General features: G+C 34.8%; 1 protein-coding gene across 1 annotated transcript in view; it reads left to right on the plus strand.

The window, feature by feature from the left end:
• LOC128550540 (E3 ubiquitin-protein ligase RNF213-like) overlaps positions 1 to 17,236 on the plus strand; it is a 131,723-nt gene that overhangs the window by 78,530 nt on the left and 35,957 nt on the right. The window contains exons 33-42 of the mRNA XM_053529773.1: positions 194 to 310; positions 2,376 to 2,481; positions 2,692 to 2,833; positions 8,258 to 8,432; positions 9,061 to 9,170; positions 15,113 to 15,307; positions 15,690 to 15,818; positions 16,021 to 16,156; positions 16,264 to 16,502; positions 16,982 to 17,204. Coding sequence (XP_053385748.1) covers positions 194 to 310; positions 2,376 to 2,481; positions 2,692 to 2,833; positions 8,258 to 8,432; positions 9,061 to 9,170; positions 15,113 to 15,307; positions 15,690 to 15,818; positions 16,021 to 16,156; positions 16,264 to 16,502; positions 16,982 to 17,204 — 1,572 coding nt within the window. The remainder of the gene's footprint in view (positions 1 to 193; positions 311 to 2,375; positions 2,482 to 2,691; positions 2,834 to 8,257; positions 8,433 to 9,060; positions 9,171 to 15,112; positions 15,308 to 15,689; positions 15,819 to 16,020; positions 16,157 to 16,263; positions 16,503 to 16,981; positions 17,205 to 17,236) is intronic.

A 17,236-nucleotide genomic window follows, 5' to 3' on the forward strand; every position in this document is an offset into this window, starting at 1 on the left:
AATCTAAGTTGGCTATTTTTACTTCTTGTCGTTCAATTTTTCTAAAGGGTATTCTTATGGATTTTACTTTACACATGTGTATTTATGACAGTTACCAGTCACCTTTTCGATATTCGGATGTAAGTGTTTTTAAACAAAGTTTTTCAGTATGTTTACAGAAGATGTTTATAAAAGTTTCCGATTTTCATTCTAGGTGAAAGTTGGTATAGACTATTTCTTGTTCAACTTACTTATCCTTGGATGTTTGGTGGATAAATCCGGTTACGTTTGGAGAAAAATGCAGAAGGATTTGTATTTAATAGAGACAATGGTAATATATGTTCTATTTACTACTTGTTGAAAAAAAGTGACGATGCGTGTATACGGTCTGTTTGCTTTCATGCTTTAGATATTTTGTATCACTTGTAGTAGTAGTTGATGTTAAAGTAAATGAAATTTCAGGTTGAAAACAAATATCGCATTCTGAAAGTCTTGAAGCTTGTGGCATGCTAGGAAAAATTAATACATAAGTAAATATTTGACTAGTCTAGACCCTCGACGTACTCACGCTTAACGTCCATACACTTTTTCAGCATTCTGATCTATTGGGTAGATGCCTCTCTGTACTCATATTCAGGTATGCTGTAAGTGAATTAACACACAACTCTACCAACAACCATATAAGCATTTAAGAAGAGGATTCAGTCCAAAATCAAATGAGAAAAAATCTGGTCTATAGAGCAAGATTAGCAAGGTTTCAAGTCCCTTACATTCAAGGTACTCTGGCATGACTGTGGAACACTGTGTCAGAGAAAGTCTTGTTCTCACAGAAAGAAATTTGGGCCTGCATTACGAATAAAACGTTTTAAACGCGTTTCATAGAAGCACCAATTTGAAGCATGTCGCAATTTTCACCCATCCAGACTTTATTGAAGTTCATAGATCGAAATCCATCTTTTATCATCTGTTACATTTTCAAATATACACCTGTCATCACAGTCATTATATATATATATATATATATATGTGTGTGTGGAGTAAACCTTGAGCATTTTAAAGAGTTTGTCTTTTTTACCTAGGTCTAAAAATGGGGGGACCCAAAGCGCACATACCTTACGAAGCCCATGACTTTGCCATGAAATACTAAATTTATCCCGAAATAATGCAACATCTGCTTGAAATTTCTGTCACAGCGCATCGGACATCTTCATAAATAAGCTTTTTGGTGCAGTGGAGACCTTCTCCGACAAAGGACGCCCTTATATTTGGTCATCTTCAAGTGATGTTTACCCAGCTTAAATCGTGGTGCCGTCTAGTAGCTTAAGCAAATCGTTGGGCAGCGTGTCCATAACCAACATCAAAGTAATATTTGATCTCTGTTTGGGAATAATAAAGTAATATACTCATTTTGAAATAAGTTTTCTGCTAGAGCTTATTTCTTGAGAAAATAGCTAAAACGATTATCTTATGCCGTCTTACATCTTTGTATCATGATCATATACGTGCATACTATAAATAAATCGACGCAGAAAGGATACGCCTATTCATGTATGAAAATTATGATATTTGTATAAACACTTTATCGTGTCTCATTGTTAAACTGTGTTGTGAACAATAAAAGAACAAAGAAAGACAACTTTCATTTTTATGATTATTTACCTATACGTCATGATTAATTTAAAAAGAGTTTAAAACCAAACTTTATCTGTCTACTCTTAATATTAAATTTATGCTCTATGTCATGAAAACCATCATGGCTAATTCCATCTTGCAATCCTAAACACGTCCACAATGCCTAGCTCAGTTTTAAAGGGTTCTACTTGATTCAAAATTGAATGTACGCCGGCCAGGACAATTTGAATTTAACGACAGTCCATGTCCATTTTAAATCTAATTATTTAATTATTCTGACACTAATGAACATTCCTATCTTCCGTTTTTCCGTGACAGGGTCTGTTTGGAGCTTATTCGAACATTTTGGGATGACTACAAGTTACTGCGGACTATAACGTACTAAATAATTACTGCATAATCTTTCTTTGTTGAAAAAAAATAGATCAGCAAGGTTATTACATGTGAGGTGTTGACAAAACTATCTAGATGACGTCTTTGTTTCTGCCAAGAATGGTTAGTTGGCTGAACTAGTCAGAACTTGTATCGCTTTCGGCTGACTTGATTAACCAAACAAGTTAAGAAATTTGATACTGGCCAAAAAATCTATTCCTAATTTTATCCTTCTATAACCTAAGCAGTTAATACAGTATTGCGGCAGGTATCATGTACAATTATTCTTTTCCTTTACCTGTAACAGGTAATTCCTTTTTTACTTTTGATACGTGTACCTGAAGTTATAAGTACTAATACATTGGATTATAGTATCACGTTTTGTGTTATAGGGACTAGGATATTCAACAGAGTGTCAAATTCTGGCTCTTCTACCAAAAGTTGTTTGTAGAACCCCAAATGAATGTTTAGACGTATGGAATGGACGAGCATCAGATGGTAAATAAACGTTAACTTACTTGGTATCTGATATGTGTTGTGTATATTTTAAATTAAAGACGGCGTCAAATAAAGTTTACTACGATTCCTGTCTTTAATGTTAGTGAAAACATCTAATAATACTTTTTCTGATGCACTCACAAGTTTACGAAAACATATCAATCTAAATAAATCATGACATAATAAACACCCTGATATGCTTGATTTCAGGTTACAGTGAATCTGACCAGCTGTTTGATGAAGAAGAATACGAGAGTGATACGTATCAAAAAGCATACTCGTGTTTAAGAAGTATTGACGGCGAAAGGACAGCAGACACTTCAACAAGGCACTGTATTGAAACCTTGATAAGGTATGTTTAAATAAACTACTTTGTTCATTGTAATAAAGCTTAGCTTAGAAGTACTCGTACACACGCTAGAAAGTTTTCAGAAACGTAATTCACTAAACGTGTAATATAAAACACTTTTTTACCGCTTTCGAAAAAACGACAAATGGACAAAGTTTGTCGTCTATGAGTCCAGTCTGGGCACGGAAGTTGCCACCAGAAGTGGGACACACAGGATGTGCTACTTGTGTTAAGATGCTGGCAGAGATTGCGGAGTAACAATTTTCATTCGCTCCCTGTCGAAAAGGTCTTCAAAATATCTTTGAACCGCTTCCTTTGACCACCCTCTTGTCTTTTTTTCATTTTCCAACTCTCCGTAGAGTTGTTTTGGAATTTGTTCATCCGGCATGCGAAAGACATGAACAACCCAACGTACTTGGTATTTCTGTAAAATGTTGTGGATAGTTGGGAGATCAGCCTTTTGTTTCTGAGAAATTGTCTTACCATCTTATTTCGAGAAGTTTGCGCAAGCATGTTGTGTGAAAGTGGTTCCGTTCGCGTGCATGACTACTGTAGACTGTTCCTAATTATAGGTGTTCAGTAGTGTAGGGAGAACAAAGGCTCTGTTGTTTCTGTGGAAACACCTTTACGTTCTTATGATTGGGACAGAGTCTATCAAAGGTTGAGTTGGGTTTTGCTGATCTGTAGTTGACCTCGTCATCTATCCGAACTCCTCTATAAAGGATGCTACCTTAGTTTGTGAATTATTGAGTTCACAATGACTGTCAGAGTTAGTACAGAGCTTGTTGGTGCATGATCTCAGTTTTCATGGTACAAATAGTGAGAACATAATTGTTACAAGCCTCGGAGAACTTACTCATGCTGTGCTGCATCTGATCCTAAAAGCTGGCACTGAGGGCACAGTCTCCTGCAAATAGCAGGTCTCGAATGACGGCATGGCTGATTGCCTTCAGACATTTTCGGTTGAAAAGTTTGCAATTAGTTCAATAATTTCTTAGCCAGGATGTTCCTGTGTGAAGTCATCCATAAGTACTGATGATAACATCAGTGAGAATAGTGTTGGATCAAGGACACAGCCCTGCTTGACACCGTTTCTAACTGGAAGGTCTTTCGATGCTTCTCCATTATCTCCTTATCTAGTACACGTGCCATCATGCCGTCAAGAAATTGTCAGACAATGGTAATGAAAATGTCTGGGCATCCAGACGTTGGCTTGATCTTCCAAAGCCCTTCACGACTGACTTTTCGAAGGTTTTGGTGAGGTCGAAAACTGTAATCTAGAGGTATTGGTATTATTTGTGGTACATTTCCAGTAGCTGCTAAGCAGCAATGATTATGTCAACTGTTCCTCAAGCCAAAATGACTTTTAGGCAGTAGACCGCTTTCAAGGTGCTTTATTAGCCGGTTCCGGTTCGGCAAGACACTGGTAAGGATTTTACCTGCAAAGTATAATAGGGAGATACCTCTGCGCTTGTGGCAGGACTGTCTATTCCCCCTGCATTGATAAAGACGGACAATGGATGCGTCCTTGAAGTCCTTTGGGTGTACTCTTGTTCCAACATAAATAAACACTTCAGTGAGCCTCTCTGTGTGTATGGGGCCTCCAGAAATATAAATGTATGTAGGAATGGCATCAGCTGCACGGGTTTTACTGCAAGAAAGTTTTTTGATAGCCTTGAACACCTCAGAATTGGTTAGGGGATTGTCGAGCTCCGTGTTGATTTGTACCTGAGAAAGACATGTTATGGCTTCTTCGTTGACGGATGAAGGACGGCTATCAAAGTGTTCTGTCCATGTCTCTAAGATCTCATTCCTGTTAGTTAAGAGACTTGTTCTATCTCCGAAGACAAAAAGTGGTGCTTTACCAGATGATGGAAGACCATAAATTGCCTTGAAGTGAGTTTAAAAATGCATGCTATCACTCTTGTCGGCATATGATTGAATTTCAGCAACTATATTGCCGATCCACTTTTCTGAACGGTACATTGTTGTTTCTGTACCTTCCAGCGGCTGTCAACAAAAACTGCTCTCTTTGTGGAAGAATGGGGATTGTTTTGAAATGAAAGATAGTGTCGGCGTTTCTCATCAATAAGCTCCTTAATTACCTTGTAATTCTTGTCAAATTTATTCTGATTTTTCCTTGTCATAAGATGTAGGTGTAGGACAAAATATACATTGTAAAGCTTCCCAGTCTGCTTCTATATTGTAAGAGCTGAGATGGAGTTAATGTATCTTGCTGCTGATGTTGCTGGCTAGATCTTCTGCTGAGCAGTGTCCAGTCTCTTGGGCGGTGTCGTTTCTTTTGGTCATTTTTTATTGCTACGAGATCAGTCTATCATTTCGGATCGCATAATGCCTTAGTCATGCATAAATCTTGCTTGTCTAACTTTTTGCTATGATGTAGTCGAGAAGGTATCAGTGTTTGGACCCTTGGTGGTTGGCGAGACGAAAGAAGGTGTTTGTGATTATGACCACTGTTTGTGAACCAGTAGCCGGACAAAATTTCATATTTCAGCTCCATTATCCGCTGAAAATATATTTGACATAAATGAAGCCCAAACCGCACAAACTTCAGCTCTTTCTGCATTCGACGTTGTCCGATGTAAAATATGGGTTCCATAGGGCCTCAAATATGGCCACAAGAAATTTGTTTACCCATGAGGTAAACCAGTAGTCGGACAAATATTTTGACGATGTTTTGCTGTTATTTCAAATTGTTTGTTTGTTTTGGGTCTAACGCCGTGTTTCAACAGTATTTCAGCTATGCAGTTAACCTATTAGTAATCTGGATTCTGTACCAGTAGAAACCTGTTCTCCGCAAGTTACTACCAACATCCCCACATGAAACAGAGGTGGGGAACGAGTGATTTCAGACACAGTGTCTTTTTTATTCAAATCGTCACGGAGAACAAACGCCTCGCCCAGGGCTCGAACTAACGACCCGGGATCCGAAGATCTGCGCTCTCCCTACTGTGCTAAGTGGGCGGGCTTGTTATTTTTATAACGAAATTAGTAATTAAACTTTTTTTACACATTTCTTTATCATTAGTTTCTCCAAAAAATGAACATGAAAGATAACCGGACTTTCAATAGCAACTACGAAAGCAAAGACAGGCTAACTATAACAAAAACTCAAATTTCGTCTAACACGAGTTCTTGATAATTCCAATAGATATAGAATAAAACCAGTGCAAAAATCGACAGCCCTTTATTTTAGTGATTATCACCGTGAAATTAAAAGTAGCACATGTTATCAGCAGACAATCAATAGGATGTCAAATTATTTCTTCCCACTTAAAACATCGCAGGTGTAAACTACTCCGCATGCGCAATGCTATCTTCAAGTCCCGTTAAGACAGAAAGTTGTTTTGGAAACGCAGGCGAGGTATCATAATACCTAACATTATACAGCCTTGCAATATAGTGGTTTGTTATAGACATAAAGAACAAACATCAAAGGATGTAGATGAAACAATTACGTGAATAACGCCGAAATAAAACGGTTATTACATGTGTCCGGAAATTGGTCCTCTCCTGATACTGGTTGTTAGGCACTCCATGTGTGTAAGACGAAAAGGCCGTTGCTGCTTCATTTTCCAATACCATTTCTACAGATGATTCCCTCCCATGCCTTGTGGTAAGAGCCTACTCTAGCATTGAAGTTTCCAACTGCTACGAAACTCAGGACATGATTGTTAATTTAAAGTAGGGAGAACTTGCACTGCATCAACCACACTCTATCGTCCAGAGACAAGTTGATCCAGTGTCAAAACAATGGTCCAGACGACCTAAGATGTATCTGGAGACAGGAGTTTCCGGAAATTGGTTTTTAACCGCCTGCCGGACCCCATTCCGTATTTTCAGGGTTGTTTCTGTGTTAGTTAAGTTTTGATGTGTTTCCGCTCAATGCGTGCTATATCTACCTGCAAAAACACAGCCAGATATCACATCTAAGGGAGCGGATGTCGCCAGTATACTGCTTTATGATAAGTATACATTATCATGCCTTCTTATATTTGTTGCGCAAGACTGTTAATTTTCATGTGCCTAAATGCTGATTTTCATTTACATGTATGGTAATGTTAAACTAGGATATGACTGATGCGTAATGACAACTATAATACTGACTATAATAATGTTCTGTGTAAAGCCAAAGTGGTAATGTTTTCGTCTCCTTCGTGCTCGATAATAATTGTATTTGAGGAATTTTTTTCGCGTCAATTTACAGTATTTAATCCTGTATCGTAGGAACATGTTGACAATTTGGCACATAAAAAGGATTGGGTCATCTGCTGACATCGTTCGATTAATATACATCCGGAAACTTTTAAACTGTTGGTAGCCTCTATGTTTACAAAAAAAGGGTTATAAAGGCCATAGTGCTCATCTGACATTTTAACTGAGTAGTTTTGGTGGAGGGTTATGCTAGGAAAATTTTTGTGACTTTGTTTGAAATAAGGTCAGTGTTTTCTGTGAAGAAGAATTTTAAAGTTTCTACTACATATGAGTGGGAAATGTAGCATTGGGAGGGGAATGATCACACTGAATACCTAAGATTAAGAAATGTATTTCTTGGTGGACAGGGGTGGGGTTGATAGGGAATGATAATGAGGTACTTAAGACGAGAGGCGATTTCAAGCAACATCATAAACCTTGAAGTAATAAATATAAACATTTTTTATTTTTTTGAGGAGGGAAATGATGTTTCGTTTTGGGGAACTTGGGCTATATTTTTAGGATGACCTCAAAAGAAATTTCTTCAAAATATGTTGATTTGTTAAAAACATGGCTACATTGGGGCTAGCTAGTTTGTCTATATGTCTGAATAGAAAACTTTAAAATCTTATCCTCTGGGACTCCTGCCCCTAACTCAGTATGATTTAACCGCCCCCGCCCACTTACTCTCACAACAGAACTCCTACTCCTCCACCTAATCCCCTCTATAACACACCCATACGTTCTCTGTGAAACTGATGGCATTCGTAGTCAATATAATGTTACGATTATTTTCATGTTAAAAACAGAAATGGACTTTAAATGAGTTAAAAGCTTGTTATATTTTCCATTGGATCAGGTGAAGAATTTATGTTGAATTATTTATCGTTTTCAAGTATATGCACAATCGGTCTGAGGTCATGCAGAGTCTTAGTCTTAAAGGTAACGCGAAGGTAAATACCTTAAATATTGTTGAATTGGCTGTTAATGCCATACTATGAGCATTTCGTCGATGCTATTAGAGACAAACACATAACAGTTAAGCTAGACTGTAACAGTTTAAATTAACTTCCTTGAACAATAACGGCCTGTTCTAATAGTTTCCTTTCAATGTCAATATCTGACAAAGTCTCACGTATATATTTTATGGCGTTTTATTGTTTCCATCGCAATGACAAAATTATTAACTGATAATTGATGTTTTGATTTCAGACATTGTGGCGTGTCAAACCCGTCTTGGTCTGAAATTCATCATTTTGTGAAGTTTCTGTACAGGCAATTACTTGACTTCGAGAAAAATAAGAACGTGTTCTTCAGTGAGGCTGCACAAGATATACTGCCTGGATTTTCAATGTTCGTCCAACGGTGTCTACTTCCGATGTCGAGGGTAATTTTACCAAGTCAGTTATTTTGAATCGCCAGGAATTCTTGATATACGCTGTTTAAACTAACATTGACCCTTTAAAATAATCATTTAAAATTTATTAATAGATTTGGATAACTTTTTTCACGTTTGTCTAACATGACATTTAACATTTCAAAGCATGTCATGACATTAAACATTTCAAAGCATGTTATGACATTTAACATTTCAATGCATTTCTTTTAAATTTCATATCTAACCGCCGTCATGACGAAATGTACGCTCGAGTCAAAGTCCGGGGAATCAGACTTTTCATGTAAAAGATAGCAATTCGTTTCAATTTTTTGACAATCTTGTTTCAGACAGTAATTAGTTTGAGGTAGAATAATCTTTTTAAACAGGCAATTAAATGTGTGTTTTTATCGTGTTGTGACTGTTCAATTTAACAAGAGTGTAGATTACAATGTAGGCGGTAGAAAAATAGTAATGATCCTCGTTTCTTATATGTATATCTTTACACCTGTTTGAATTGTTGAATACGTATAAAGTTAGATGAAGTCGTGCACACGGTGGCTTTTCTAAAATCGGTTGAACTTTCTTTTTGGTAATTTTGTTGCAAAAATTTATAAAGTACTTTTAAACCCTTTTAAAGGACTTTTCTAGCCGTTCCCTTAATATAAGTGAGGAGAGTAGTGAACACAGAAATGGGGATGTCAAAAAAGAACTACATAACTACCAGATGAAGAGGACGTGGGAAAGCAGGTATGAATGTCACGTAGTATTTCTATAGAATTAGTACATATTTTAAATTATATATTTCATAGAACTTAATTTAGTTCACTGCAGTTTCTTGTTCTATGTTACTGTATTTTCTCGATATCAAGTCTTGCATCGAACTTTGCTAGGCTAATGTTCAAGTGACTTAATAATTAGTCATTTTCTACGGTTCTAGGAAAGCTTGACAGTTTTAATTCTTCATCTTTAATGGGAACGTTCAACGTTATATAAAAAAATAACAATGATAAAAGACATTGTGTCTGAAATCATTCGTCCTCCACCTCAGATAATTCATGTGGGGAATTTGGAAGTTAGTTATTTGCGGAGAACAGGTTTGTACTGGTACAAAATCAAGGAACGCTGGTTAGGTTAACTGCCTGCCATTACATGACTGCAATACTGTTGTAAGACGGCGTTAAACCCAAAACAAACAAACAAAAATTAAGTCTTTTAACAATAACAACAACAACTCTTAATTAATCTATAAAAGTAAGTTATGTGCATATAAAAGTCATCACATGCATACACAAATTTTCCACCATGAATCATAACAAAATGCAGCCAAAATGAACATTTGCATTAACATAAAAACTCTTATCAGTTGAATTTTGTGAATTGCTCTGAGGAACGCTCAGCCAAGTCTCGATACTGCAAGTCTTTGAAAATCACAAAAATCACAATGTTAAATTCAAACCGGGAACTGGATTTGCTGAAGCCTATGCAAAATTTACACCTCCTGCAATTACACCAACTGCAAAATTCGTCATAAACAAACGAAAGTGTATTGATACATTCATTAAAACAAGCCCAGTTGTGTTCCGAAAATGCATCTTCTATCTTCAATAGCAACTCAGCTGACGATTCTCCAGTGAATAAAACACAAAAAATAACTGAATATCGGTGCTATGGGGGAAAGGATTTTATCCGATTAACCACTCCGCTACATCTACCAATAGATGAAGATAATGGGGAGGATTTGGAAACATTATACAATTCCAATAAATTTCCAAGATCCGTTCATTTGATAATTGATAATTTTGTTTTATAACTTCACTCAGTTATTTTTCGACATAATCTTGCTCACTGGTGATCAAGGTTAAACCGTTATGTACAGGAAAATAATACTCTTATCAATTTCTTTTTTAAAATTAATAAGTTTTAGAGGTCAGCCTCGCACTGCATGGGAACAATAAATCTCCCATTAGGATTTCTTCCAAGATGATTATCAGCCAATATGTGTACTGAATGTTTATATCATTCTACAAGAAATATCCAATATCCATTTTGCACGTCTCATACACCAATACTATTTGAATTTTCATTTCTCAAAAGAGAAAAAAGAGAATTACTAGGATATAAAAAGTATGACAATTTTATTGTACATGTTTTAAAAGATGTAGTATTTTTGACTGACTCCCAAATAACACGGATCTTTAATACTGACCTTGTTATTTTTAATGCACCCTTTGTTATAGATATTTATTAAGACATTACAGACAGAATTTTGTCCAACGTAGACCATGGTTAATCTACACAGGCTAGTCATGGTCTGCACTGTTTGCAGAAGGCAGAATTATTACCTCCTTTATTTGTCTGAACTTAAATCTGAAAACAAATGCAAATTTTTAATGGGTCAAGGTTGGCATATCGTACTTTGTTTCTATTCTTAGTTATTATTATCATTATTCATTCAGTTATTTTGATAAATTAAATGGCACATTAAAAATGTTGCAAACTACAATTTTGAAGATTTCTACTATATAGATTTGTGTTCCTCCTCTCTGTTTATATCAAAATCAGAATTGCCATACCGAGTGGACAAAGCTTTATGTTTACGTTGCTGCATATTGTTATCAAGTTGCTACATATTGTTATCACAGACACATAATTATGGAATTTTAAGCAAAAATGAAACAGTGAAAGCAACATTGTCACTAGGCCCTAAAATAACATTTTTATAATATTTTGCCTCATTTTTCACTATTTAGTCAGTCTACTATTTGAGCGATAAATCTGTTCCTGTAAAACATGCAAAATCATATGAAATAGACTAGAATCAGTGACGAACAGGCTGGAAAACAATATAATGCTTTATCAGACTAGTTATTAGTGTACCAAAATCTTCTTTTCACTAGTGTACTACATAGTTAAATTTCTGTTGAATGAAAAATATTAAAGTTACCACATACACACTGTTCAAACACAACTCGATTTCTATATTGAAGTATGAAGTTTTCAAAATTATTTAAAATCTTCAAAGAAGACAGTACAAATAAAAAGAATGCGTTTATAGAAGAAGTGTACAGTGTTTATCGCGAAGTGAAAAGCAAGATAAATTAAATCTAAAACGGCCGTTACAAACTTTTCAAGGTGGTGTAAAAATGATAGATGGGTACAGCAATATCGCTTCTTTGACCTTAGAAAGATTGAGTTTCTTGGTTAAAATTTTGGTTTAGGTTCACCTTTTCTCAGAGCATATAAGAGCTACAGCTATAATTGTTAATCATCATTAGGTGACCAAGAACCATAACTCTTACCTGCATTTTGTCAGAATTATGGCCCTCTTTTTTTGGAAAATCTGAACTATAACTCTTTTCTTACATACTGACCAGCACTTGCAGATGAGCGATGGCACCCGCATGCGTTTCTCTATTTTCTTTGAAATTATAGAATTTACAGTCAAACCTGTCTTAAAAGAACACGCATGGGAACAACAAAAAGTTGTTTTTAGTTTATAGGTTGTCTCACTTAACATGTAATATATCTTTGAAAAACGCCTGATGGGAGATAAAAATCATGGCAGACAGGTTTTGAAATAGTGGTCTTTGTTCGCAGGTGGATCATCTATATATCCATACCCAATATGAGACAGGAATTTTTATTTGCTTTTAAAGTTTTAATTTGTCCAGGGTTTTAAATATCAGCAACACTTGCAATGTTTTGACTTTTTTTATTCAAAAGTATGAAGTATGTTTTATTGCTATTACGTGTGGAAATGAATCTGATATGTACACGTTGGTAACTTTTGCTATCTCATATGGTGTCCTAACAAAGCCGTTGTAACTATTACCGATTAAACAAGAGCTGTCGGATGACAGCGCGCTCGACTATTCGAAGAATTGATTGAAGAATGGGCTCAAAATATTTTCAAAGATTTTCAGACAAAAGAAAAAAATGGATTAAACAAAAAAAGTTCCAGTATCTGTGGATTTCGATTAGTCTTACACTAAATGGCAATGTGTGATCATGATGGCAAATATGTTATGTTATATGTTAGGCAAAATATGGACTTGTATGAAAAAATTAACTAATTTCAAAGTCCAAAAAGGGCCATAATTCAGTCAAAACAGTTGATAGACTTATGTACTCTTGCCTACAGATGGAAATCATGTTGATAAACTAGTGTTAAAGGTTTCAAAGCCACAGTTCAAATAGTTTTGACAAAACACTGACTTGTAATAAAAACTGAACAAATTTCAAAGTCCAAAAAGGGCCATAATTCAGCCAAAATAGTTGTCAGAGTTATGTACTCTTGCCTACAGATGGAAATCATGATGATAAATAAGTGTTTAAAGTTTAAAAGCCATATGTCAAATAGTCTTGACAAAACATTGACATATACGAAAACAGAACCAATTTTCAAGTTCAAAAAGGGCCATAATTCAGCCAAAAATATGACAGAGTTATGTACTCTTGCCTATTGATAGAGACTATTGTACTGAACAAGTTATAAAAGTTTCAAAGCCATATGTCAAACACTTTATACAAAATATAAACTGGTAGGAAAAACTTAACCAAGATTTCTATGTCAAAAGGGACCATAATCCAGCCAAAATGCTTGATAGAGTTATGTACTCTTGCCTATAACTGAACATGGTGATGGTAAACAAGTGTTGAAAGTTTCAAAGCTTTATCTCAAAAGACTTTGTCAAAATAGGACTGGTACGAAAAACTAAACCAAGATTTCTAAGTAAAAAAGGGGCCATAATTCAACCAAAATGCTTAATGGAGTTATGTACTTTTGCCTACAACTTGACAGGGTGGTGGTTGACCAGTGTTGAAAGTTTCAAAGTTTATCTCAAAAGACTTTGTCAAAATATGAACTGGTACGAAAAACTTAACCAAGATTTCTGAGTGAAAAGGGCCCATAATTCAGTCAAAATGCTTGACAGAGTTATGTAATCTTGCCTATAACTGGACATGGTGATGGTAAACAAGTGTTGAAAGTTTCAAAGCTTTATCTCAAAAGACTTTGTCAAAATGTTGGCTGGTACGAAAAACTTAACCAGGGTGTGACGCCGACGCCGTGGTGAGTAGGATAGCTCTACTTATTCTTCGAATCGTCGAGCTAAAAATGGACGGCTTTTTTTTTGAGTGCGGCTTATTTATAAGTCCTTTTTGTTTGTACTGAAATGGTGGCTTATTTTCGAGACCGGCTTATTATCAAAACCGGTATTTTCAGGATTTCAGGGTATTATAATAAGACAATAAGAGTACAAATTAATTGTTTGTTCTTTTTTTTTTCTCGAAAATTGTATTATCATCTATCATAAACATATGCATACATAATAGACAATATTCTCCCCTTTATTTATCAAATATCCATACGTGTCTTATATGCCTTTTTATATGAATAGTAAATATTTAAATACCTTAAAGTTATTTTCTAGTTTTCATGTTCCTGATTTGTTTTAAAATCTGAAAAAAATCTCTTATTTCAAGTTACAAATGTTTGTATTCCTTGAATAAAGTACAGGCAACATCTTGACTAACATCATAAATAACAAACCATGAAGGAACTAGGGGTCAAATCCTCATAAAAATGAGACGTCATGCTGAGGTGCTAATAGCCTGTACTGTAGCCCATAGAGTTAAATATGCTCCATAAAACGTTGGAGTTATGTTTTGTCTGATAACTATAGCAAGTGATATATTTTATTTTGTTTTTATACAGCTAGCATATAAATATAAATGAGATATATTAACCAACAAGTGTCAGCTTCATGATAATTATATACTGTGAGATATGTGTCTTAATATTCTTTCTAATATTGTTCTTAAGATGTGCGATATTTGTTTAAATGAAAAAGTAGCTTTTCTGTAATGAAATAAATATTCATAATGTCCATTTCCTTGTTTAAATTTTTAACCAATTAATATGTAGTTTTTTTTATCTTAGTTGATAACAAGCAATATTTAAACGGAAAATGTGACATTAAAGAAAATAAAATATAAAGATGTAATAAGTGTACACATTAAAATTACTTTATTACTTGCTTGCCCAACTTTTTAGTAGGGAGTGTGCTGACTTGCGGATCAAGTAATCGTGAGTTCCATCCTCGGGTAAGGTGTTTGTTTTCTGTGCGATTTGATGAAAGACGTTACTTCTGAAATCATTCATTCTCCACCTCTAGTTCATGTGTAAAAGTTAACTATTACTTGCGGAGAACATTTTCTTACTGGTACAGAATCCGGGAGCACACGTTATGTTAACTCTCCTTCGTTATATAACTGAAAAACGGCACTAAAAGTAAAGAGTATGGGTAGATTCTCGGAAGCACAAAACAAACAAACAAACAGATAGCTGGCTCCTTTCTTTATAAGCATGTTTTGAAGCGTCCGTTTGATTTTAATTGTACATTTTTCAAAACGCTTTGATTTTAGTTGTTTCTCGGTTATCATTAGTTTTCAAACCCTTATTCACTTTTGTTGAAATTCTTTTCCATGAGAGCATAGAAAACATTCAACTTTACCATAACAGAATTCATATATTAGTTTGTTTGGTTACATTCTATTCTTTTTCAGTTAATATTTTTAAAAAAACTTTTTACTTATTCGTTTGTTTACATTTATTGTTAGATTCTTAGACATTTTACATTTATTCACGTTTCTAACATAAATTTCAAAAAATATTTTCTTTGAAACAGCCCACATCCGTATTTGTTTTTTAATGAGGACGGTGAAACATTTACATTCCTTGGATTTAACATCAACGCGTATGGTGATCTAGTAGACATCGAGACCAATGCTATTCTTGAGCGTCGTATTATGTCACCAGATTTGTGCCATGCTCTTATTGCAAATAAAGTGCCGATAAAAGAGGATTTTGATAAATTGCTCAGGTGATACTTTATTTGTTACTTTTTTCTGTTGATAATGTTATCTCTTTGTTAGATTAACGCATCATATTAAAAAAATTATCGTTCGATTCTCCAGCTCTTTAAGGATAAGTGTCTTTAAACGCTTACCTATAACGTTTAAGTACTGTTCTTCATAATGCCAGAATACATTTAATAAATTCTCATAAATACACATTTTATTATAACAGAGATACAATCTGCATTGTTGTCTAAGAGTACGTATAATATAACGGTATAAATATATTGAAGAAAATAACTTTATGGTATTACATAGTTTAATAGCGACCGCTGCTTCGAAAACCTCATCAAGAGAATAACTATTATGACTCTTGTTAGATATACTTGTACATAAATATATTTCAAGGAAGCAGAAGATTGAACGACTGTGTAGAGTAATGGGTGTAGACGCACATAAAGAAGCGGTATATGACAATACGTACGAGTTGACGACAGACAACTGCAAAAAGATAATGGCTGTTTATATGCGATTTAGGTTAGTAACTCCTTTTTCCGCTTTTTTTTCTCTTATAAAATCAGTTTGTAACTGTAGAATGTATGGCTTCTTCTACAACATTTCTTAAATGTATAAACATTAAAGTACAAAAAGAAGCATGCTTCATTCATTTTCTAAAAATGCTATGTCAAGCGATAAACGTTTGATTTATATTAATTTTCTCACATCTGCATATTTAAAGGTGCGGTATACCTGTCATTGTCATGGGAGAAACAGGATGTGGAAAAACCCGACTCGTGAAGTTCTTATGTGAATTGATGGTTCCGAGGGACGAAAAAACGCACAAACCTAAAGCTAGAAACATGATCATTATGAAGGTATAGATGATGTTTTGTTTTCGTTGTTTTATTTTTTAGTTAATTGCTTTTATCTTTTCTAAAACTGTTGACTTTGCATTTGATTTACTCCGAATTCATAATTTAAGGTTCATGGTGGCGTTTCCAATGAAGATATAAAATCCAAAGTTAAAGAAGCAGAAACAGTGGCCATTGAAAACAGAAAATTCAGGGAAGATATGTATACTGTCCTGTTCTTTGACGAGGCAAACACAACCGAGTCAATAGGTCTTATAAAAGAGATCATGTGTGATCATACAATGGAAGGCAGGCCCTTAGATATTTGTAAAAATTTGAAATTTGTAGCAGCATGTAATCCATACCGAAAGTAAGTATTGTATTTTCTATTACATCTGTAAGAATTCGTGTCGTAAAAAGTAATAGATAACTCTTCTACAATATATAGATGAAAAAAATGCAAAGTGGAATTCAGCTCTTGGGTCTCTGTTAAGGCAATTACGAGAGTAATGTCTTTACCTTTAATACCATTATGTACAAATGATATAAGAAGACGTCATCCTTTTGAGTATTTTTCCCGAATAACTGCGTTTATATTTACCTACACCAATGAATTTATCAAGCATCGATAAATATTCCAAAACTTCAAGTCCGCTTAGCAAGAATGTTTAACGTTTGCTCTTAATTCATGTTGAGAGATACTTTTTGAAGATATTGTGGTAGGTGAAGGAAATGATATCAATTGTAATACCCCAAATTTTATATAAAACATGTAAAGTCATTAAAGCTTTCCGAATTAAAGTAACTATGATAATTCAATGGTCATTGTTTTGTTATTAAAATTTTTAGGCACCCAGATGATCTTATAAAAAAATTAGATAAAGCAGGGTTAGGATATCACGTGGCTTCTACTCATACAAAGGATAGATTTGGTAAAATACCCATGCGGCATTTGGTATACCGAGTTCAGCCATTGCCCCAAAGTCTTATGGCCTTCGTGTGGGATTTTGGTCAGCTTGACTCTTCCGTAGAAAATTTGTATATTCGGCAAATGGTTCGACGATATATGATTGCAAGTACAATTTATTTTGCTGTTACATAGGC

Source organism: Mercenaria mercenaria, chromosome 18, assembly GCF_021730395.1.
Source record: "Mercenaria mercenaria strain notata chromosome 18, MADL_Memer_1, whole genome shotgun sequence".
NCBI lineage: Eukaryota > Metazoa > Mollusca > Bivalvia > Venerida > Veneridae > Mercenaria > Mercenaria mercenaria.